Below are 23,349 nucleotides of genomic sequence, written 5' to 3'. Positions count from 1 at the left end.
TGGTGCCTAGTTCCCACCTAGCAATCCTGGAGACACGGGGGGCCGTGTTGCTGCGCTTGGGGGGCAGAGAAGGCTTCAGTGCTGGTAGGCAGCCGGAGGTATCCGCAGGACATTCCCACCCCCCTGGGCCTGCCTCCATCACCCGGTCTGAGACTTCTCATTCATCGTTGGCTGCGCCCTAGACTTGCTGTGTGACCTCAGCCCTGCTGCTTCTCCTTTCTGGGCAACTTTCTTTTCCCCATCTGTAGAATGGGTATGTTGGACCGCATCATTGCTAAGACACCCCCGCCTCCCCTAGTCTGTGTCTCAGCTATGTGTTTATCTGCCCGCTTCTGAGCGGCCCTGCTGGCATCCCCCTTGGTGCTCCTCATGGGTCTCTAGCTGTGTCCTCAACCCCAGGCCCAGGTGACTGCTGGTTCTCTCTCTAATTAACTCCCGTCCATACTCAGGACGTGGGGCACTGCAGCGCCCGCGGCCCTGCAGACCAGCCGGTTTTCCTAGCACAGTGCCAGGCCGAGGTGACTGCCTCCACAGTGGCCACCTCCAGCCGGCCCAGCACATTCCTCAGGCTTATCTGAGGGCCCGCCCCGCCCCGCCCCGCCCCACCGGACTCTGCCCTCCCACCCAGGAAGCAGCACCCAGAGGAGCTGCTGAAGAGTTCAGGGGCCGGGAGGAGGGCCTGAGTGGGCTGGAGAGAACCAGGTATAGAATGGGGTGGGGCAGAGGGGTCTACTGAGATTGACAAGGCAAATTATCCTGAACGAACCCCGGACCCGGGGGGGGGGGGGGGGGTTCACTCAGACCCCAGACTCTGTGCCATCTCCTGGGAACCCCCGCCTCCCCTCTCTTGGAAGGCTCTCCCGTGAGGTTCCTGGGCATGGGAGGGGGCCTGGCCCTGGGCCGGTCACCCTAAGTCTGCTTCAGAGTTGTAACGGGACAGGGGACACGGGACCGCAGCTCCCGGGCCACCTCCCTCTGTCCCCAGCTCCATAGTGGGAGCCAGCGCCAGTCCTCCCAGGAAGGGGTTAACTGCCAGCCCCAGCCGTGAGGGAGGGGACTGGGCTGGACCATTTTCCTCGCTGCGGCCTCCACCTCGGTTTTCCTGAATGGTTCTGCCGTCCCGGGGTGGGGAGGGAAGGGAAGGAAGGAGGGCGGGAGGAGGGAGGGAGCAGTGTGGGAAGAGGAAGGAAAAAAAGAGCGAGACAGCCAGGGGAAGAGAAAGATGTCACTGTCTAATCTCGCTGTCATTCTTCTTTCCAGCCGGCGCCGGGCAGAGGAGCGGCTAGAACAATGCTGAGGCGGGCGAGGTGAGGAGCGGCCGGCGCGGCCCCGCCGAGGGAGATCTGGAACAGGTGATAGGAGGATCCAGAAACCCAGGCCACCTGGGCAGCCCTCCCCGCGCCTGGCCTGGCGCCCCGGCTGGGCAGGGGGGGGAGACCATGGCGACCAATTTCAACGACATCGTCAAGCAAGGCTACGTGAAGATGAAGAGGGGGGGGGGGGGGGAGGCCCCGGGGGGGGGGGGGGTTGCCGGCTGGGAGCCCGGGGTGGGGGGAGCCGGGGTGCGGATGCCCGCGGGGCCGGCGTCGCGCACTCGTGGTCTCGAGGCTTGTGGCCGGCGGCTGCCCGGCGTGTGCCGCCTGCGCTCCCCCCCCCCCCCCCGCAGGCGGCCGTGGCCGGCGTCCCAGTGGCTGGGCCAGCGGTGGCCGCCGATGGGCAGGCGGCTCCCCTGCCATTGTTGAAGTTGTGGCCCGGCCGGCGGCTGCGGGGCCGCGTCGGAGCGGAGACCGGCCTCCCCCGGCCCCCCCACCGCCTCCCGGCCTCGCCGCCCCGTGTCTCCCCTCCCCTCGCCTGGCCTCCTTTACGTCCGTCGTCTCCCCCAGCCGTCCGTGGCTTTCTGTGTGCGGCTCCTTCGGTATTTCTTTTGGTTATTGCTCTCACTGTTAGAGAAGTGTTGGGAGAGGAGAGCGGTCGTCGGCGGGGCGGGGCAGGGCAGTGGTGGGAGAGCGCGGAGGGTGCAGAAGCTGGTATTCATGTGGCTTATGAATGGGAACTTAGGGCAGGATGGCCGGTGGCTCTGGGACAGGCTGCTTGCCTCCCAAGTTGTTGGCGGAGGCTCCTTGCTCGCGGGGTGCTTGGCCCAGGGCTGGGGGCTCAGCGGGTCTGTGGGGATGAGGCCTCAGACACACCTCTTCCGCCCGCCCCCGCAGGGCCTGAGCAGGGGCTCCGGGGACCAACTTAGCGATCTTGGTGAGGTTGTCCAAGAGCTGCCTCTCTTCCCCTGCCCACCCTCCCCCACCTCCAATGAGGGGTCTTGGTAGCCGCACCCTCCCCAGTAGGAAGGTAACCCTCCCAACGGAGTTGGCCGAAGTCTGTGTTTCCCGCCCCCCCTTCCCTGTCTCTCTCTCCCTCCCCTCCCCCATTGCCCTGATGGCGGTGGGGTGGGATCGGAGTGCTCAAGGCTTCCTGGCTCAGCCTGAGTGGGGTGGGGGAGGAGTAGAGCTCTCATAGGGCTTCCCTGCCCGGATACCAGACTGAACCGGGCTGGCCTTAGAGAAGGGTGGTTCTTGCCCCTCCTCCCCGTCTGTGGCCCTGCGGCCCCTGTGGGGTGTGTGCTGTCCAGGCCGAGTGCAGTGGCTGAGCTGTGGGCCCGTCGGGAGGCTTGGCTGGATTTGAATTTGTATCCCAACCTGGGTTCCAGCCCGGGAGACGGGGCCCTGGTGGGCATCAGCCGCCTTGCTGTTGTGCTGAGCGGGGGCGGGGGGAGAGGGGAGCCCACCTGGCACACAGAACAAGGAGAAAAGCTGAAGCTGAGGTGGGGGCCCAAGGGAGTAGGGGCCCAGCTTCTAGTATGGCTCCTCGTTCTTGTGGGCCGGGGTCTAGCCGGTTGCCAGGGGCTATTTGGGCCAAGGCCCTGTACTGGGCAGAGCTTACCAGAAAGGCAAGCCCCTTGAGGCCGCCACTTGGGCTCAGTATCGGACCTGTTCCAGGAGGAGACCTGGGAACCAAGTGGCCTGCAGGTGGGCACAGCGAGGGGCTGGGAGCCGGGGTGTGGGCTGTGGCCAGACTCAATTTGGGTCTCCCTCTGCCTGGGGGATTCAGCTTCCCCCTGCAGGTCTGATGTGAGGGGCTCAGTCACCCGGCCATTCTTGTCCCAGGGCAGCCCTTCTTGTCTCGGCTCACAAAGGTGAGGTGGGAGGGGCGGAAAGAGAGGGGGGCAGACCCTTCTCCCCGCCGGGGCCTTCGTCTGGCAGAGCTATGGCAGAGTTCGGAAGTGCTGATCAAAGACCATGAGAAGTGGGGAAAGAGGGCTCTTGAGCACAGTGGCTCCCCAGGGCTGTGTGTGTGTGTGTGTGTGTGTGTGTATCTGTCTGTAACCAGGCAACCAGGGTGCTCAGGCCCCTGGGCCTCTGCCCCCACGCTGCAGGCTGCACGGAGCCCGAGCTGGTAGGTTCATTCACTGGTCCATGCGTTCATTCACGGGCTCTTCGTATGGTCCTTCACTCGTTCAGCAGAGCTGTGCTGGCAAGGTTACCAGGACGGGAGGGCAGATTCTGAGAGGAAAACAGTCTGGCCTAGAGGAGCTGCCCAGTGGAGACCTGGGGCTGCTGTGGTTTAGGCGGCCAGGCCAGGGGTGGCGCCAGGGCCATGCAGACTGGGGCAGACATGCCTCCTAGAGCCCCAGATAGGAACCATTAATGGTTCTGAGTGGTTTCCTGGCATGGGGACCTGGTGGCCGCATGGCAGAGTGGGCCGTGGAGGGGCCGCGGGCTTGGGGCTCTGGCCACCTTGCTTGCTCCGCTCTGCTCTGGCTCCCCTCGGGCTCCCCTCCGCCTCCCTACGGTTGCCAGTGAGAGGGTGAACCGGAGATTCCTTGGGAATGGGCTGTGCCAGGCTTCTGGAGTGCTCGCTGACAGAGTGGGTGCATCCCGGCCAGACTCTGGGCTGGAAGAGAGCGTGGGATCGAGGGGGCCGGGAAGGAAAAGTCAGCAGCCTGGGTCGGTGGCTAGGCCGCCCCTCAGGGGCTTTGCCAAGCCGGTTTGCCCCTGGCTCCTCTGTTGGGAGGAGTGCATGAAGCTGCAGAGAATGTAGGCGGTCTTAGGCACAGGGTCATTGGCGGGGTTGGACAGGAGGGAGCCGTGCCTGGGAAGGCCCCATGCTCTGGGGTGACCCCAGGTTCTTGGCACTGCCCCTTTACCTGAGAGCCTCTGGCTTCCCAACTGGAACAGGGAACTAATCCTGGCCCCCTACAGTCCAGGGTGTCAGAGAATGAAGAGAGGGCGGCCAGGGACGGGAGGGGCGGGTATGATCCACATCCAGAGCCCTCCGCCGGCTCTGAGAACAAGGGCCGGGGTGATGTGCAGGCTGCGAGCCCACACAAGGGTCTAGCCCCTGTCCCTAGGACAACGCCCTCCCTTGAGGCGGACACGGCCGAGTCCTGGACAGCGTGTTTATGCAGTGGGCTCCATGTATCAGCTCTGGGCCGAGCCAGCCTTTTTAAAATATTGGCCCCAACATTTATCAGCTATGACTTAACTTCTTGGTGCCTCAGTTCCCTATCTGTAGAGTGTAGATGATAAACCAACCTCCAGAGTGACCCTGAGGTTAACTGTGAAGAGTGCGGAGTACAAATGGGAAGCACTCAGTAAATAAATGCTGGTTGGCTATTTGTTAAACGGAGAGCTGAGCGCACAGTACTTGGTGACTCAGAGTACCTTTTGTGGAACAGCCTTTCAGAGCCAGCAAGAAATGCCTGCTTTCTCAATTTGGGGAGGGGGCCGTCCCCCAAGGGGTGTCACTGCTGGTGTCTGCCATCCCCAGGTTATCTCCTGGGCTGGGTCTCCGGGGAAGGCTGGGTAGCACTGCCCCCCTGCGGTAGGCAAGGGTAACTTCAGGGCCATGTGGGCGGCAGTGGTCCCAGGAGGCCTGACCCCCCACCCCCCACCCCCCGCCATCTTGTCTCACCCCACAGATCTACCGGAGGTGCTGGCTGGTGTTCCGGAAATCCTCCAGCAAGGGGCCCCAGCGGCTGGAGAAGTATCCGGATGAGAAGTCAGTGTGCCTCCGAGGCTGCCCCAAGGTTAGGGGGGCCTGGGCCCTAGCTCCCCGTCTGTAGCAGTGATGATTTGCTGAGTCCTGAGGTCCGCGAGCACCCTCCTGGGGGTGGCACAACTGGGCGGGGGATGTAGAGGGTGGCTCTCCAGCCTGGCTCAGTCCCTTGTGGACGCTGTCCCAGGTGACCGAGATCAGCAATGTCAAGTGTGTCACGCGGCTCCCCAAGGAGACCAAGAGGCAGGCGGTGGCCATCATATTCACTGACGACTCGGCACGTACCTTCACCTGCGACTCAGGTGAGGAGCTGGGCCTGCGGGCTTCCGTCCAGCCTTCCCCGGGGCCAGTCATGGTCCAGTCGGGAGGAGGCAGAGCAGGACCAGCCCTGGCTGGGTATGATGAGTGGGGGTGAAAGTAGGGGGCGGCCTTTGAGGGAGCAGGTCGCCAGGATGAGGTGGGACAGGCAGGCAGAACCCACTGGCCTTGCCCTCCCTGCCCTGCATGGTGGGAATACTTCAAGCTGAGGCAGATGGGGTGGGCTGCTGGGGGACCCTGGGCTGGCACGAGCTACCCCTTTCTCTAGAGCTGGAGGCAGAGGAATGGTACAAGACGCTGTCCGTGGAGTGTCTGGGTTCGCGACTCAACGACATCAGTCTGGGCGAGCCGGACCTCCTGGCCCCGGGGGTGCAGTGTGAGCAGACAGGTGAGGCATGGCGCTGGCAAGGGGCGGCGGGGGGGGTGGGGGTGGGGGTCCTCCCCTGGGGAGGCTCCAGGCCTGCTCCTCTCCCTCTGCAGACCGCTTCAACGTCTTCCTGCTGCCCTGCCCCAACCTGGATGTGTACGGCGAGTGCAAGCTGCAGATCACCCACGAGAACATCTACCTCTGGGACGTACACAACCCCCGCGCCAAGCTCGTCTCGTGGCCCCTGTGCTCACTGCGTCGCTACGGCCGGGACGCCACGCGCTTCACCTTCGAGGCTGGCCGGTAGGACCCTCTCGCCTCCCTGCCCTGACCCACCGCAGTCACGCACGGTGCTGGGAGCTTTAGTTATCTATCAGCACAGAAAACCAGAAGGGAATGTAAGATTCCCATTTTACGGATGAACACGTCAAGGCTCACGCAGGCAGGTAGGGCACAGCTGTTTACCAAAGTCAAGCTGCTTGGGCTCAAGTCAGAGCGGGTGCCGGGGCTTACAGCTGTGTCTGTGGGCAGGGGCTTCGTTTCTTCACTGTCAAATAGGGCATCAGAAAAGTACGCCCCCTCGTAGCATTACAGTGAGGACCGGGCAACCTATAGCTTGAACTCCGCAGCCAGTGGGCCTCGATGTACATGCTGCGGAATCCTCTGTATGACCCGGGTTTGCTTACTGACTGCCTGCGTGCCTGTTTCCTCATCTGCAAACTGGGTTCGAGAAAGCTCAGACGGAGGAAGGCTGACGGTGCGCAGACCAGAGGGGCGAGAGAGACCGAGTGGGCGGGTTCTTGTCAAGCACTGAGCCCACCTGGTACCCACAAACGGCCCGGCATGTCTGGGCTGTGCGGACGGCCCTCCGGCCGCCAGCCCTGCCTGTTCCCCAGAGGGCCCGGGGTGCGGCCAGTGTGTGGTGCGGCCCCCACCACGCCGCCCTCTGTGCCTCTCGCATCCCTAGGATGTGCGATGCTGGGGAAGGGCTCTACACCTTCCAGACCCAGGAAGGGGAACAGATTTACCAGCGGGTCCACAGTGCCACCCTGGCCATCGCTGAGCAGCACAAGCGCGTGCTGCTGGAGATGGAGAAGAACGTGCGGGTGAGGCTCTGGACATCAGCCAGTCCGGGGAGCCGGGGAAGCCAGGGGGCGGGCAGGCCGTAGGGCTGACGGCTGGGAGGAAGCCACGGCCCCCAGAGCTGATGGGAGGGCCTCTGCCCTGCAGCTGCTGAACCAGGGCACAGAACATTACTCGTACCCCTGCACGCCCACCGCCATGCTGCCCCGAAGCGCCTACTGGCACCACATCACGGGCTCCCAGAACATGGCCGAGGCCTCCAGCTACACCGGTGAGTCCCCGCCGTGCCCCCCTGCTCCCCTGCCACGGGGCTGGGGAGGACGAGGCCTTCTGCACAGGGCTCCTCGGACCTGCCCGAGGCCTGAGCCTGCCTCTGTGTCCACAGGTGAGGGGTACGGGGCAGCCCAGGCCAGCTCCGAAACGGACCTCCTCAACCGGTTCATCCTGCTAAAGCCAAAGCCCAGCCAGGGAGACAGCAGCGAGGCCAAGACCCCAGCCCAGTGACGGCAGGGCCGGTGCACCGCAGGACGGCCCGCGGCGTACCGTGGACAGCCGCTGGGGGCTGCCGGCCCAGAGCCCAGAGCCATGGAGCAAGCTGTCCCTTCCTTGCCCCCAGGGGTGAGCCTGGACCAAGGCACAGGGCTGGCCACAGCACCAGAGCATGTGTGAGGGCTGGAGCTCCTGTGGGACTGTATACTGTTAAGGATTTTAATATATATGGCTTATGACATATTCTATATTAATGAGATTTTCTCCCTCCCCACCACATACCCATTTTTTAATCCCATGACCAGGTCCTAGTCAAGGCTGTTTTTGAACGTGAGGGCAGCAGTCCCGTCCTCTGTGGGACAGCCCTCCCAGGGACGGGCTGGAGCTGCCGGGGCCAGAGGAGGGGACAGCTCGAGGCTGGCCCTGGGGCTGCTGGCTCTCCCCGAGCACCCCAGGGGCTAGGACAGCAGGTGGCTTCTCTGTTCCTCTGGGCCTCATGTGGCACGGGAAGGATCAGCTTCCACGGTGCCACTTCGCAGCCTTGCACTTGAGAGCTTTGAGCAGAGGTGACAGCTGGTTGACACCTCAGGTGAAAATCTGGTTTTAAAATGTAATTTTTGCCTAGGCTCCTTCCCGCTTCATAGGCTGAGAAGATTCCCCAGGGCCAGGGGTGCTGGTTCCCTCAGCCAGACAGAGGGTGGCCAGTCCTGAGCTCTTCCCTGCCGGAGGGCAGGCTGCGGCAGGACTGCTGTGGGGAGCACCCCTGCTGCCCGCCCCCCCGCACTGACCGAGGGTAGGTGATGTCCCAACAGAGGGAGCCCCCCTCTGGCCAGCCAAAAGCACTCAGAAACCGAGCCCTTCCCATTTCCTCTTCCCCACATGGTGCTGAGGCTCCCTGCTGAAATGCAATTAAAAGCAATTGATTTTCTAGTGCTGGTATTTATTGACTACCTTGCAGAAGGGCTATCTTTCTATTCCCATCAAACCTTGGGTTGCGTGTGTGGGTTTTTTTTTTTTAATACTTTAGGGCTCTGAGTTATGGGAACAGACCTTGTTGTAAATAACCACTATTCAAGTTGTGACAGGAGGATCCAGCCAGAGGCTCCTCCCAGAGAGCCCTGGATCCGGGGAGGGGGCCACAGCCAGCTCGGCTCCAAACCTGACCCAGGGAATGACCACCCAGAGGAATAAGCTAGACTGAAGATGGGAACCTGGGGCCAAAGGCCTTGGAGAGCGAGGCAGGGCTGGGCTGGCTCAAGTTAGTGGCACGATGACGCATGAAGGAGATTATGTTGTGCTCTTTATTGCCAAAAATAAAAACTTTTAAAAAGACAACTCCTGTTAGTAAATATCCCTTCCTTTCTGCACCAGCTCTCCGGCCTTCTCCTGGCTTACTCCTACCAGACTCCCTAATCAACTGCTTTGGGCATACTCTACCTCTAGGGGTAAGGGGTCAAGGCCAGGCCTTCATTAAGGCCCTTGCTCCCCAGCCCCCAATCTTAAATAATCAGGCCACTGGCAGTGAAGTTTGAAAAACGGGGTTTGGGCGCCTGGGTGGCTCAGTCGTTAAGCGTCTGCCTTCGGCTCAGGTCATGGTCCCAGGGTCCTAGGATCGAGTCCCACATCGGGCTCCCTGCTCCATGGAGAGCCTGCATCTCCCTCTCTTGCTCCCTCTGCTTGTGTTCCCTCTCTCGCTGTGTCCCTCTCTCGCTGTGTCCCTGTCAAATAAATAAAATCTTTAAAAAAAAAAAAAAGAAAACGGGGTTTATCTGGGGTGGGGGGCAGCCCGTATCTAACACTATTCTCTAAGGGTTCTCAACTTAGGGACACTCGGGGATTTAAGTGCCAGTAGGCTGGCTCTGGGCAGGGGCTGGAAGGGTTCGTAGGCAACCAGAATGAGGGTTACAGTACTCACCAGAAGCCCAAGGTACAACTGTGAGAACAACTTTTAGACAGAAAGAGTCTGAGACCTGAAATGACCAGCAGAGGAGAGTTCGGCTCTGCAGTTCTCACCCCGCCCAGGCACGTCAGGAAACGGGCTGGAAGGGAGGTTCTGGGGCTGCTACTGAATCGGGGCAGGGCCAGGGATCCTAGATGTCTAGTAAAAAACTGTCCTGCCTCAGATACCAGTGGCACCCCTGGCCATCTGTCTGCAACAGAGCAAGGCTGGAAGGGGACTCGTCTTCCCCTTGGCTACCTTCCTAGGGGGTACTGATGGCTTGCCAAGAAGCCTGAGCAACAGCTATCCAGACCCAAAAGCTACAAGAGGCTCTGGAGAGACCAGAGAGCCAGCTGCTGGCCTAGACTCCCCCCACCCCCCCACCTCTTTTCTGCCAAAACAGGTGAGCTGCTGCTAGTTTATGGTTAGGACATCACTCTGGATCTCGTGGCTTAACTGGGTCTGTAAATCACTCAGCTTCTTCTTCAATCCAGAGAGGGCTGAGAGGACAATTGTTTCAGGACGCAGAGAGCCACAGGACTCCACGTTGTAGTAAAACCTAAGAGGAAGAGTCGGGTGAGAGCCCTCCACAAGGCAGGCTCACTAGTCCGAGCTTCAGCCCTGGATCATGCGCTCTCCCTTCTGGGTCCTGACTCCCTTCCCACCTGGAACTCAGCTAACAGCGGTCCTGCTGCACATTACAGGACTTCAAGGCCACAGCCACCTCAAAAAGCTTCATGTTCACCATCAGAAGACTGGTCCGTTTCTGGCTCTGGCCTGGTCCCCTTCCCTGGGGTTGAATATCAAGAGTAGGAGCAGAGTGGCTAACTGGAGGGCTCCTCTGTGCCCCAATAACTAGGGGAGCATAATCTGCCCTGGGACATGCACGTGGCACGGGCTCAACTGTTCTCCATCCTTCCTGAGCTCGCGGGCACCAGGACTAGAGGGAAGGGTCTCCCCAACTCAGAGCCCGCACCAAAACCCTATGTTCTTCCACGCTTCACCTTCAGGTTCCGGACAAGGGTCTCACCTCTCTGGCTTGCCGTTGGGGTCGTAGGGAGCCTGGGACTCATCTTCATCCAGCTCAGAGTACTCGCTCTTTGGCCTGAGGTCAAATACAGGTCAGCACAGGCAGCTACTGCTGCTGTCCACAGGGAGCCTACCCCCACCCCGCTCCCTCAGAGCCCTGTCCACATCAACCCACCCTAAAGGCCTGCCTTTACTCCGACGAGAACGTACCATTCCTCGGGCTTGGGGTACACTGTGTGCCTCAGGGCATTGTCAGGATCATATTCAAAAGCCACTCCTGCAGTAGGGTTCCACTTGGCATGCTCCTTGCCAAAGCCCTTTTTGGCATAGGCTCGAAGTCTTAGCTCCTGGCCTTTCCTCAGCTTGACGATGAGGATGTCTGCAGGGAGAGGTTTAAGGCCGTCAAGGGGCGGTAGAGACACGGACCCCTGAATTTTGACCTGGAAGGCCCCTGGAGGCCCACACGATCTGGACAAACAGTTCAAAGGTCAGCTGACAAGGAGAGCAGGCGGCACGAGAGGCTGTGCTGGGTCTCGGCCTCCGTGCTGGCCTGCAAAATGACAGGGCGGGTACACATGCGCACACGTTCTCCAGCCCCTTACCGTCCTGTTCCACGTAGTCATTGGGGTCATTATCTCGGTTCCGGGAGGTCACCTGCAGGGAGCCCAAACAGAGGCATGTATGAGCTGTTGGTCTCCCCAGTCACCCCTTCCAGCAACTATGTTCCAGCACCTGCCAAACCTGGGAATGAGGGGAGAGAAGTGCCTCCTAGAACCTCATGGGGACCGCCTTCTCAGTCAAAACAGTACCATGGCCTTTAAAAGGGTCCTTGGGTGGCAGAGGACGGGCACACAGTACCGACCGTGTTCCTGTCCACCCTGGCTACTGTCCAGGATTATTAGCACTTTTTAGGCACCAGACAGAGGAAGGCAGAGGGGAACGCAAGGAATATCCGCATCTTGTAACAAACCACCTGAGTCTGGCCCACTTTGAGAGAAAAGGAGGAGGATGTGGTGAGACACTGACTGGAATGACCCGGGGGCTGTTGGAGATGAGGTCTCGAGACGTGACGTGTCGAGTTTGGTCTTCATTACAGCGCACGTCAAGGGTGAACTCCACCGAGCACTCAGGGCAGAACTCCTCACACGTGCAGTCCTGACGGAGGAAGAGAAGCAAGAATGAGTCCACGGAGAGATGGCAAATCCTGAGCTCCCTGTTTCTCATACCCTGTTCCTTCCATTTTTCCAGCTGTAAAACAGCCGGCCACAGGCTCTAGGCACTGGGGGGCAGTGTCCATCTGGTACACCGTTCTCACGGGCTGCCCAGTGCACGCACTTCCCAGTTTAGAGACAACCTATACCCACTGGCCTCCATGTTTTCCTTCCACCTCCGCCAGCTGCCAGACCACACTGCAGGGATACGCTGTGCTAACGTCCCACCTTGGCCCTCGGGGTGCTCTTCTGCCAAGAACCAAGGCATTAAGTAAGAGAATGATGCTTTCACGCTTTATAGTATAGGGCAGCTTCCCCTGAACTAAGTGGACTAGCTTGGGAAGGTCACCATCGTTTAAAATAAAATGATCCAGGGCACAATACAAAAAAGTACCTTTCAAGTTCTAGACTACTTACCTTTTCTTAAAAACAAAATCTTTCCATTATGGAAAATTTCATATATTCACAAGAGTAGAGCAAGTATAAGAGGCTGCTACCATGTAACCATCACTCGGCTTCAATAATCATCAATAGTTCTTTAAGCAACTATTGCTAGAAACAACCCATGCCTCTGTTAGGGACCATCTGCTACAGTGTAACTTCAGGCAAGAAGAGTTACTGGAATGTAACCAAGCAAACCGTTCTCCCCCTCACACCAGCAGGAAAATCTAACCTGCTTCTGATGTTTTTGAGATGATGAGGAAGAACAAGGGGCCACACCTGGATAGTCTGCAGTCATACACAGGTGAGGCAGGAAGGTAACCTAGAGCTTTAGCAGAAATATGAAATGGAAGGGGGCGCCTGGCTAGCTCAGTCCGTGAAGCACGCGACTCTTGATTTTGGGGTCGTAAGTTCAAGATCCACATCGGGTGTAAAAATAACTTAAAAAAACCTAAAAACCCAAAATAAAAAAGCAAGACACATCGATATTCTGTCTGCAGGAGACTCATTTCAGACCCAAAGACACCTCCAGATTTAAAGTGAAGGGGTGGAAAACCATTTATCATGCTAATGGACATCAGAAGAAAGCTGGGCCTATCAGACAAATTAGATTTATTATTATTTTTTTTTTTAAGATTTATTTGAGAGAGAGACAGCGAGAGACAGCAGGAGCTGGGAGGACAGGGAGAGGCAGGCTCCCTGCTGAGCAGGAAGCCCGATGTGGGGCTCGATCCCAGTCTGGGATCATGACCTGAGCTGAAGGCAGACATTTAACTGACTGAGCCACCCAGGTGCCCCCAAATTAGATTTTATTTATTTTTAAGATTTTATTTATTTGACAGAGAGAGACACGGCAAGAGATGGAACATAAGCAGGGGGAGTGAGAGAGGGAGAAGCAGGCTTCCCGTGGAGCAGGGAGCCCGATGTGGGGCTCGATCCCAGGACCCTGGGATCATCACCTAAGCTGAAGGCAGATGCTTAACGACTGAGCCATCCAGGCGCCCCCTCAAATTAGACTTTAAACCAAAGACTCTAATAAGAGATGAGGAAGGACACTGTAGCACACTTAAAGGGTCTATCCAACAAGAACATCTAACAATTATAAATATTTATGCCAACATGGGAGCAGCCAATTATATAAGCCAAGTAATAACAAAATCAAAGAAACACATCGACAATAATACAGTAATAGTAGGAGACTTTAACACCCCCCACCGAAATGGACAGATCACCTAAGCAAAAGATCAACAAGGAAATAAGGGCTTTAAATGACACACTGGACCAGATGGACTTCACAGATATACTCAGAACATTCCATCCCAAAGCAACAGAATACACATTCTTCTCTAGTGCACATGGAACATTCTCCAGAATAGATCACATTCTGGGTCACAAATCAGGTCTCAACCGGTACCAAAAGACTGGGATCATTCCCTGCAAATTTTCAGACCACAACGCTATGAAACTGGAACTCAATCACAAGAGGGAAGTTGGAAAGAACTCAAATACATGGAGGCTAAAGAGCATCCTACTAAAGAATGAATGGATCAACCAGGAAATTAAAGAAGAATTAAAAAAATTCATGGAAACGGGGCACCTGGGTGGCTCAGATGGTTAAATGTCTGCCTTCGGCTCGGGTCATGGTCCTAGGGTCCTGGGATCAAGCCCTGTGTCGGGCTCCCTGCTTGGCGGGGAGCCTGCTTCTCCCTCCCTCCACTGCATGTGCTCTCTTGCTCTGTCAAATAAAATCTTTAAAAATAAAAATTCATGGAAACAAATGAAAAATGAAAACAGAACTGTTCAAAAGGTGGTCTTAAGAGGAAAGTATATAGCAATACAAGCCTTTCTCAAGAAACAAGAAAGTTCTCAAATACACAACCTAACCTTACACCTAAAAGAGCAGGAAAAAGGACAACAAATAAAGCCTAAACCCAGCAGAAGAGAAATGATAAAGATTAGAGCAGAAGTTAATGAAAGAGAAACCAAAAGAACAGTAGAAGAGATCAACGAGACTAGGAGCTGGTTCTTTCAAAGAATAAGACTGGTAAACCCGTGGCCAGACTTATCAAAAAGAGAAAGGACTCAAATAAATAAAATCATGAATGAAAGAGGAGAGATCACAACCAACACCAAATACAATTATAAGACATATTATGAGCAACTATATGCCCACAAATTAGACAATCTGGAAGAAATGGATACATTCCTAGAGACATATAAACTACCAAAACTGAACCAGGAAGAAATAGAAAACCTGAACAGACCCATAACCAGCAAGGAAATTGAAGCAGTAATCAAAAATCTCCCAACAAATAAGAACCCAGGGCCAGATGGCTTCCCAGAAGAATTCTACCAAACGTTTAAAGAAGAATTAATACATATTCTTCTGAAACTGTTCCAAAAAATAAAAATGGAAGGAAAACTTCCAAACTAATTTTATGAGGCCAGTATTACCTTGATCCCAAAACCAAAGACCCCACCAAAAAGAATTACAGACCAATATCCCTGATGAACATGGATGCAAAAATTCTCACCAAAATACAACAGGATCCAACAGTACAATAAAAGGATTATTCACCACGACCAAGTGGGATTTATTCCTGGGCTGCAAGGGTGATTCAACAACCACAAATCAATGTAATACACTACATTAATAAAAGAAAGGACAAGATTACCTTATGATCCTCTCAATAGATGCAGAAAAAGCATTTGACAGAGTACAGCATCCTTTCTTAATTAAAACTCTTCACAGTGTAGGGATAGAAGTTACATACCTCAATATCATAAAAGCCATCCATGAAAAACCCACAGCGAGTATCATTCTCAACGGGAAAAAACTGAGAGCTTTCCCCCAAGGTCAGGAACGCGGCAAGGATGTCCACTATCACCACTGCTATTCAACATAGTATTAGAAGTCCTAGCCACAGCAATCAGACAACAAAAAGAAATAAAAGGCATCCGAATCAGCAAAGTCGTCACTCACTCACTCTTTGCAGCTGATATACTTTATGTGGAAAACCCAAAAGACTCCACCCCAAAACTGCTAGAACTCATACAGGAATTCAGTAAAGTGGCAAGATATAAAATCAATGCACAGAAATCAGTTGCACTTCTATACACCAATAACAAGACAGAAAAAAGAAATTAAGGAGTCGATTCCATTTACAACTGCACCCAAAACCGTAAGATACCTAGGAATAAATCTAACCAAAGAGGCAAAGAATCTGTACTCAGAAAATTTTAGAATACTCATGAAAGAAATTGAGGGGGCGCCTGGGTGGCTCATGGCTCAGGTGGTTAAGCAACTGCCTTCGGCTCAGGTCATGATCCTGAAGTCCCGGGATTGAGTCCCACATCAGGCTCCCTGCTCAGCGGGGGGTCTGCTTCTCCCTCTGACCCTCTTCCCTCTCGTGCTCTCATTCTCTCTCTCAAATAAATAAAATCTTAAAAAAAAAAAAAAAATTCAGGAAGACTCAAAGAAATGGAAAAACCTTCCATGCTCATGCACTGGAAGAATATTGTTAAAATGTCTATGCTACCTAGTGCAATCTACATATTCAATGCAATCCCTATCAAAATACCATCAACTTTTTTCACAGAAATGGAACAAATAATCCTAAAATTTGTATGGAACCAGAAAAGACCCCGAATTGCCAGAGGAATGTTGAAAAAGAAAAGCAAAGCTGGCTGCATCACAATTCCAGACTTCCAGCTCTATTACAAAGCTGTCATCATCAAGACAGTATGGTACTGGCACAAAAACAGACACACAGATCAATGGAACAGAAGAGAGAGCCCAGAAATGGACCCTCAACTCTACGGTCAACTAATCTTCGACAAAGCAGGAAAGAATGTCCAATGGAAAACAGTGTCTTCAACAAATGGTGTTGGGAAAATTGGACAGTCACATGCAGAACAATGAAAGTGGACCATTTCCTTACACCACACACAAAAACAGACTCAAAATGGATGAAAGACCTAAATGTGAGACAGGAATCCATCAAAATCCTTGAGGAGAACATAGCAGCAACCTCTTTGACCGTGGATGCAGCAACTTCTTCCTAGACAGATTGCCAAAGGCAAGAGGAGCAAGGGCAAAAATGAGCTATTGGGACTTCATCAAGATAAAAAGCTTTCGCACAGCAAAGGAAACAGTCAACAAAACCAAAAGACAACCAACAGAATGGGAGAAGATATTTGCAAATGACATATCAGATAAAGGGCTAATATCCAAAATCTATAAAGAACTTATCAAACTCAACACCCAAGGAATAATCCAATCAAGAAATAGAAGACATCAACAGACAATTCTGCAAAGAAAACATCCGAATGGCCAACAGACACATGAAAAAGTGCTCAGCATCACTCGGCATCAGGGATACAAATCAAAACCACAATGAGATACCACCTCACACCAGTAAGAATGGCTACAATTAACAATTCAGGAAACAACAGATGTTGGCAAGGATGCGGAGAAAGGGGAACCCTCCTACACTGTTGGTGGGAATGCAAGCTGGTGCAACCACTCTGGAAAACAGTATGGAGGTTCCTCAAAAAGGCTGAAAATAGAGCTACCCTATCACCCAGCAATTGCACTACTGGGTATTTACCCTAAAGATACAAATGTAGTGATCCAAAAGAGCACCTGCACCCCAAGGTTTTTGTTTTTTTTTTTTTCACCCCAAGGTTTACAGCAGCAATGTTCACAATAGCCAATCTATGGAAAGAGCCCAGATGTCCAATGACAGATGAATGGATGAAGATGTGGTGTATATATACACAACGGATTATGCAGCCATCAAAAAATGGAATCTTGCCAACTGCAACGACGACGTGGACAGAACTAGAGGAGGGTATCATGCTAAGCGAAATAAGTCCATCCGAGAAAGACAAGTATCATATGATCTCACTGATACGTGGAATTTGAGAAACAAGGCAGAGGGTCATAGAGGAAAAGAGGAAAGAATGAAACAAAACGAAACCAGAGAAGGAGACAAACCATAAGAGACCCTTAATCTCAGGAAACAAACTGAGGGTTGCTGGAGTGGAGGGGGGTGGGAATGATGGGGTGGCTGGTGATGGACACTGGGGAGGGCATGTGTTGTGGTGAGCGCTGTGTATTGTGTAAGACTGATGAATCACAGACCTGTATACCTGAAACAAATACATTATATGTTAACAAACCCAAAACTTAAAAATATGAAATGGAAAAATCAAAATGTCATGAAAAATAAAAATATGAAATGGTACACAACCTTAAAAAAGTTTTTTTTGTTTTTTCTTTTTAAAGATTTTATTTATTTATTTGAGAGAGAGAGAATGAGAGACAGAGAGCACGAGCGGGAAGAGGGTCAGAGGGAGAAGCAGACTCCCCGCCAAGCAGGGAGCCCGATACGGGACTCGATCCCGGGACTCCAGGATCATGACCTGAGCCGAAGGGAGTCGCTTAACCAACTGAGCCACCCAGGCGCCCCCAAAAAATGTATTTAATGAAAGGAGAGGAATCGGAAATTAAGAGACTAAAGAGATAATAACAACCAAATGCATGCATGAATCTTGGATGAATGACCGACCCACAGACAAAAAGCAAGAAAGGCCGTGTGGGGGGCAACTAGGAAAATGTGGGTAAGGACGGTGCAAACGTTACAAGTTAATGCTAATACTCCAGGCATGATAGTGTGGTTATGTGGGAAAATACCCTTACTCTTAGGACAAGCATGCTGAAATAGGTGAGAAGTGTCATGGTGTCTGAAACTCTCTTTCAAATGGTTCAGCAAAAATAACGTGGATAGGATAAACAAAGCTAATGTAGCAAAATATTAACAACTGGCAACTAAAGGTGAAAAATAAATAGCTGTTTATTATTTGAGGTTTTTAACTTTTCTGCAGATTTTGAGAAAAAGCCAAAAACAGGGTAGGGAGATCCATACCATCTTTGTTCAGTAAATACTAGAAAAAAATTTAATGGACGGAAGCTAGGTCTTGGGGCATGCGTATCTTTACCCAAGACACTGCCACACTGCTCAACTGGTTGTACAACTATCCCCACCAATATCTGTGAGGTTTTTTTTTTTTTAAAGATTTATTTATTTAAGAGAGAAATAGAGATAGCGACAGAGATAGCAAGCAGGGAGGAGAGGGAGAAGCAGGCTCCCCACTGAGCAGGGAACCTGATGCGGGACTCAATCCCAGAACCCTGGGATCATGACCCGAGCCTAAGGCAGACACTTAACCAACTGAGCCACCCACGTGCCCCTGATGTTTCATTTCTTACAAACAAAAATCTGGAGATGTGAAGCAGATATTGCAAAATGTTAGAATATGACAAGCTGTTTGACAGGAGCGAGAGTACTGGTCACATAAACTCCACACTTGTCCGTGTGCTTAAACATCTCTTTAAAAAATATAGATTTATAACATGTATCAAGTTAGCTACCACAAAAATGATAAGCCCTTGGGAATATCAGAAGATGGGCTGATTCAGGATCACTCAAAGCCACCAAAAGGGAAGTCTCAAGCTGTTACCTAACGCAGCCCTGGGGAAAGAAAGCAGGGAACCTAATCCTGTCCCGCCCCCACCAAGTCCAAGGCCTATTAACATATCATCAGAGAACAAACACGATCCTAGAGGAAGGGGCCACATTTAACGAGCATCACCTACGGGGAGAGGCACAGACAGCTGCCTTCCAGTCCCTCAGATGCTGCTGTGGGGGCCAGTTCTCACTCCCTTTGTTCTCACCCTCACGCCCTCCTAACCCCTCAACCCTCTGTTGACTCCCTTTAGCCTCCCAGCCTCCTGTCACTCGGAAAACACACCCTGGAAAGTAGAGTCTGAACAGATCGGAGTCTGTAAAGGCCCAACCCCCACTGTTCAGTATAAATGGGAATTCTGGTGTATACCCTGTCTTGTGTGGCTGGCTGGAGAGACTCCCTGATGCCCCTGGAACCTAATCAATCTGAGGCCTGTCAGAACGGAGGACCCATGTCTGCTTAGGCTCCAGGCAACATCTCCACGCTAACAGCTAGAAGTAAGAGGTGGGGGAAAATGCCTCTGAGAACTGAACCCCCCGCCCCCGCCCCCCTTCCACCCAATCACACCGCATACCCGGGAGTACTGCAGCTTGTCCACAATGTCGTCACTAGTGAGGGGGATTAGTCCTGGAAGAAACAAAGAAGCACTTTAAAGAAGTCCAAATGGCCACGCCAGAAAGAGAACCTAAAAATTCCCTTGGGAGTGAGGAGGCGTCTTCCTCTGATACCAGGCACAGCCCCCCTCCCTTTCACCTTTCAAAACCCGCACTCACCAAGCCTGTGAGCAATGAACTCATCATGAAGGACTGAGGAATTGGCATCAATTTGAACCCAGTCAATGGCTAAAAAATAAAGCAGACGTGCAGTTTAGCCACCAAATTCATTTAAAGACTTACAGCAGTGGTTCTCAAGATTTAAGAAACAGCTGATGCTTACTAAATTACAAAAGCCTGGGCCAGGCTGCCAGAGGCTGATTCCGCAGCTCAAGTGGGGACCAGGGATCCACATTTTAACAGGAACCACATGCAACAGCCCCTCCTTTCCTACTCAGGCAGATTTAATGCGGGCGGGGGGTTCCTGTTCCATACAAAATACTGACTTAGAGAATACTCATGGGAGTGGGAACATGTTTCTTTGAACTAAATATTTCTGTGAGAAGCATTTACGTCTGTTATTCATGTCAACACCAAATCCAAGAACATAAACTACTCAGGCACTTAAAAAGTTGGGGAAAAAATCTCAACACAGACTTATGGTCCATATCTCATTTTATGATGCAATGACCAGATTACCCCATTTAACACTCTATTATCACTCAACTAATGTTTACAGAACTCCTTTAATGGAAACAGTATACTAAATATCAAACCCAATGCTTACCAGCAATGAGCTAAAAGGATAAGAACTGTATTATCACACACACCTGACTTAAACACATTCATTCACTAATAAACATCTGCATGCAGACAAATTCATAAATCAAATGGCTAACCACCAAAGGGTGCGAACACTAGAAACGGAAGTCAGAAGAGGACCAGACAGTTAGGACCCAATCTGCATTATCCTATGCTTTCTATTGCTTCCCCAACCCAAGCCAAAGAAGGACCATGAGCCAAGCTTTTCTGACTCTGCCTCCTTACTCCCTGCCCCCCCCCCCCCCATCCCACATGCCCCGACCCTCTCCTGTGCAGGTTAACATCCTCTGAGGCTCCTATAAACCAAGCTTTGCTTGACCTCCAGGATACAGATACCAACACTCCCTCCCTACAAGCTCCTCCCTCACAAGACTCTGCCCAGACTAGAGACACTTGTTACATATATATACACACACACAATATGTCATATACATACATGTATTATATATATACTTCAAAAATTTTTTGAAAGAGAGAACGAGTGTGGGAAGGGCAGGAGGGAGATTCCACACTGAGCGCAGAGCCTGATGCCGGGCTTGATCTCACAACCCTAAAATCATGACCTGAGCCAAAAATCAAGAGTCAGATGCTTAATCAACTGCACCACTCAGGCACCCCTACCCTGTCATATTTTGCCCTGTATAGTATTTGCATATATCTTGTCTCAACCTCACAGCTTCGAAAAATCCTTGGGGTGGAGTCTTCAAATATCTTAACTTTTGCATTCCCAATGTGGCCTAGAATGTAGCAGGTGCTACTATTTGCAGCACTGAATTTGTGGGAAAAATGGCATTTAGACTTGTAATGTCATATTGCCTCAAAGTACAACTCCATGGGGTACTTGGGTGGCTCAGTCGGTTAAGCGTCTGCCTTCGGCTCAGGTCATGGTCCCAGGGTCCTGGGATGGAGCCCCTCATCGGACTCCCTGCTCCTCAGGGAACCTGCTTCTCCCTCTCCCTCTGCCTGCCGCACCCCCGCTTGTGCGCTCTCTCTCAAATAAATAAAATCTTAAAAAAAAAGTACAACTCCCTTATTTTACTCATGATGAAACTGAGGCCCACAGACATGGAGTGATTAGGGAGGGGTTGGACCAGCACTCCAAGTTCTGAGCTGAAGAAGTGACTAGAGATGGTAGTGGTGGAAACTACAATGTTCTCTTGTTTACCAATCATTTGGCCTGCTTATTTCCTTAGAAGTACAGCAGCTGTGAGTTACACTTCTTTTTCCAACCCAAACTTTGAATTGACACTCAGTATATATTTGTAATATATTTATAAATGTGAAAAATACCTGGGGCAGGGTGGCTGGAACCAGAGCAGACCCTCCTTCCTCTAAGAGCCAACAGCACTGTAGTTCTACTTCTGAGCTACTTACTGATCCACGCCTATCCTGCAGTACTGTTATCTGTGGATTCGCCTTTGCCCTGCAACTTCACTGGGCGCTCCCCGAGGGCAAGAACCCTGCACTATGCAGCTCTGCATTCCCAGTTCCTGGCATACTGCCTGGCAGTTACATGTTCTCTGAGTGCAGCTGAAGGAACGGATTCATAAAAAGACACCTACTGGTCCTGAACACAAGGCATTTAATAGGGATTCCCTCATTTAATCCTTGCCATCACCCTATAAGTACTATTAATGTCCGAATATTACAGAGAAAACCGCACCACACAGTTGAAAAACTTGCCCAAGTTTCACAGGGACAGTACGGGAAAACGGTATTCAAACCCAAATACACAGACTCCCGAACCCACGCTCCTCACCGACGCGTATGTGAAAGTGGACCCTAGCGGCCCTGGGCCAACGGTACAGCACTGCTGTCTTCTCAGAGCCACCCCAGGACCCCCCCGCCCCAGCCTAACCAAGCGCTAGGAGCAGGAGCCCCAAGGTGTGCGGAGGGGGCTGGCCACGACAGGCCGGTTTCACTTACCTATTATGGGCACCTCGGCGATGAAGACCCTCCGTATAGAGTTGGCCACCCTGAGGGATGAAAATCAAGCCGCGTGAGGACGCCGCAGCCTCGACGGCGAAGTCCCGCGCTCAAGGTTCCCAAAGCGGAAGCCCCGCCACGGGGGCCCAGCTCTAGAAGGACGTGACCCCCGCCCGGCCCGACTCCAGCCCCCCGCGTTCCACAGCCGCCGGCCTCCTCCCTCAGGGACATTACGCCAGGTCCGTGTTCTCAATGATGAACTTGACATTCTCGTCGGTGAGCTCCGTGATCCGCACGGTGGGCTGGTTGGCATACGGCATCGTGCCCCACAACCCGCCAGCTCCCGGGATTCGGCTCCCTCTGCGCCACCGCCGCCGCCGCCGGAAGTGGGTCAGCGCGGCCCTCGCCGCTTCCGCAGACACGCGCTCACAGCGCCACCTGCCGCTCGGAGGCCGTTGCCGCTCCGGGCCCCGTTTTACACTCCCACCTGCTGGAAGTGCATCAGGTTCAACCGTGGGAGGGGCGGGGGCGGGAATTGGCAAAACCTGTGCACGCCCTCGACTCAACAATAACACTTCTAGGAATTCCTACTACGAAAACGGCTGCAGTTGTCAGCAAAGTTACACGTGCGGGGATGTTCCCTGCAGCACTGTTTGTAACAGCAAAAGTTAACAAAACTAGGTATCTATTGACAGAGACCAGGTTAAATATACAAAACAGAATACTACGATGCCTTTAAGAAAATGAAGTAAATCTGCACATTTATGGAAGAACATAAGTATACTTCAGCAAAGTCTGGCTCACGCTCTCCTGAAACTACAGGAAGATACAATGCTTTCACTTCAGTGCATCATCTGCAGTCTGTGTAGCTGTGGCAGGTGGGTGGGGGCTCTTCATCTCCACATGCCTGGCAGTGTGCAGAACCTCAATAGAGAGTACCAAAGCCCCCCACCCCACCCCACACATAGCCTGGAGAAAGCTCTGATTGGGCACCTGCTCATAACAGAGAAGAGGCTCTAAAATAGAACTTAGCAGGAACTACATTTAAGGCAGAAGAGTAAGAGAGGAGATAAAGAGTTTGCCTTAGCTGGGGGTGACACTCTTCCTGAGACAGAGAAAGGGCACTGAGGGGGCCTGTGCTTCACAGCCTGTGTCATCTCAGGAAATTAAGGATTAAGGTTGTCTGTTGAGTACAAGAGGGATGCTATGGAGAGAATGGAATGAAATTTGGTACGTAGGGGACTTGACAGGGAGTCATGATACAAAGAATTAAAGAGGTGCAGAAAGGGGCAGGTGGAAGGCCAAAAGATTGGAAACACCTATTAGCTGGTGACTTCCCCCATCAATACCCTGTCCATTTAGGTCGGACAGAGCAACGCAGAAGACAGATGCTCTGGACTGAATTGTGTTCCTCTCAAATGCTGAAGCCTAATGCCCAACGTGGTATTTGGGGATGGAGTCTGTGGGAGGTCAGGAGGGTAGGAATAGTGCCCTCCTGATAGGAAGAGTGCCCTTATAAGAACAGGAGAAGACACTGGAGCTCGCTCTCTC

The 23,349-nt window shown here is 52.9% G+C and overlaps 2 protein-coding genes across 3 annotated transcripts; one reads left to right on the top strand and one right to left on the bottom strand.

Annotated features, from left to right (window-relative positions):
- The first annotated feature begins 1,194 nt into the window (after positions 1 to 1,194).
- Positions 1,195 to 7,658, top strand: DOK4 (docking protein 4). Of its 2 annotated transcripts, XM_044922173.1 has the most exons (8): positions 1,195 to 1,508; positions 4,973 to 5,080; positions 5,237 to 5,351; positions 5,636 to 5,755; positions 5,848 to 6,037; positions 6,702 to 6,840; positions 6,965 to 7,088; positions 7,203 to 7,658. In XM_044922173.1, the coding sequence occupies exons 1-8, from the start codon at positions 1,440 to 1,442 to the stop codon at positions 7,319 to 7,321; spliced, it is 984 nt and encodes a 327-aa protein (XP_044778108.1). In that variant the 5' UTR covers positions 1,195 to 1,439; the 3' UTR covers positions 7,322 to 7,658. The 2 variants fall into 2 exon arrangements, with proteins under 2 accessions (XP_044778108.1, XP_044778107.1); XM_044922172.1 differs by having other exon boundaries at positions 6,965 to 7,658.
- Positions 7,659 to 9,018: 1,360 nt separating this feature from the next.
- Positions 9,019 to 22,175, bottom strand: POLR2C (RNA polymerase II subunit C). The gene is made up of 9 exons (XM_021704414.2): positions 22,033 to 22,175; positions 21,799 to 21,848; positions 19,231 to 19,299; positions 19,032 to 19,084; positions 11,301 to 11,429; positions 10,877 to 10,928; positions 10,485 to 10,653; positions 10,276 to 10,350; positions 9,019 to 9,804 (listed from the first exon to the last, which is right to left on the bottom strand). Exons 1-9 carry the CDS (start codon positions 22,116 to 22,118, stop codon positions 9,660 to 9,662), a joined length of 828 nt encoding a protein of 275 aa, XP_021560089.1. The 5' UTR covers positions 22,119 to 22,175; the 3' UTR covers positions 9,019 to 9,659.
- Between the last annotated feature and the right edge of the window lie 1,174 nt (positions 22,176 to 23,349).

Source organism: Neomonachus schauinslandi, chromosome 16, assembly GCF_002201575.2.
Source record: "Neomonachus schauinslandi chromosome 16, ASM220157v2, whole genome shotgun sequence".
Classification (NCBI taxonomy): domain Eukaryota; kingdom Metazoa; phylum Chordata; class Mammalia; order Carnivora; family Phocidae; genus Neomonachus; species Neomonachus schauinslandi.
The sequence above is the reverse complement of the archived record's forward strand: the minus strand, read 5'-3'. Positions and strand labels throughout refer to the sequence as shown.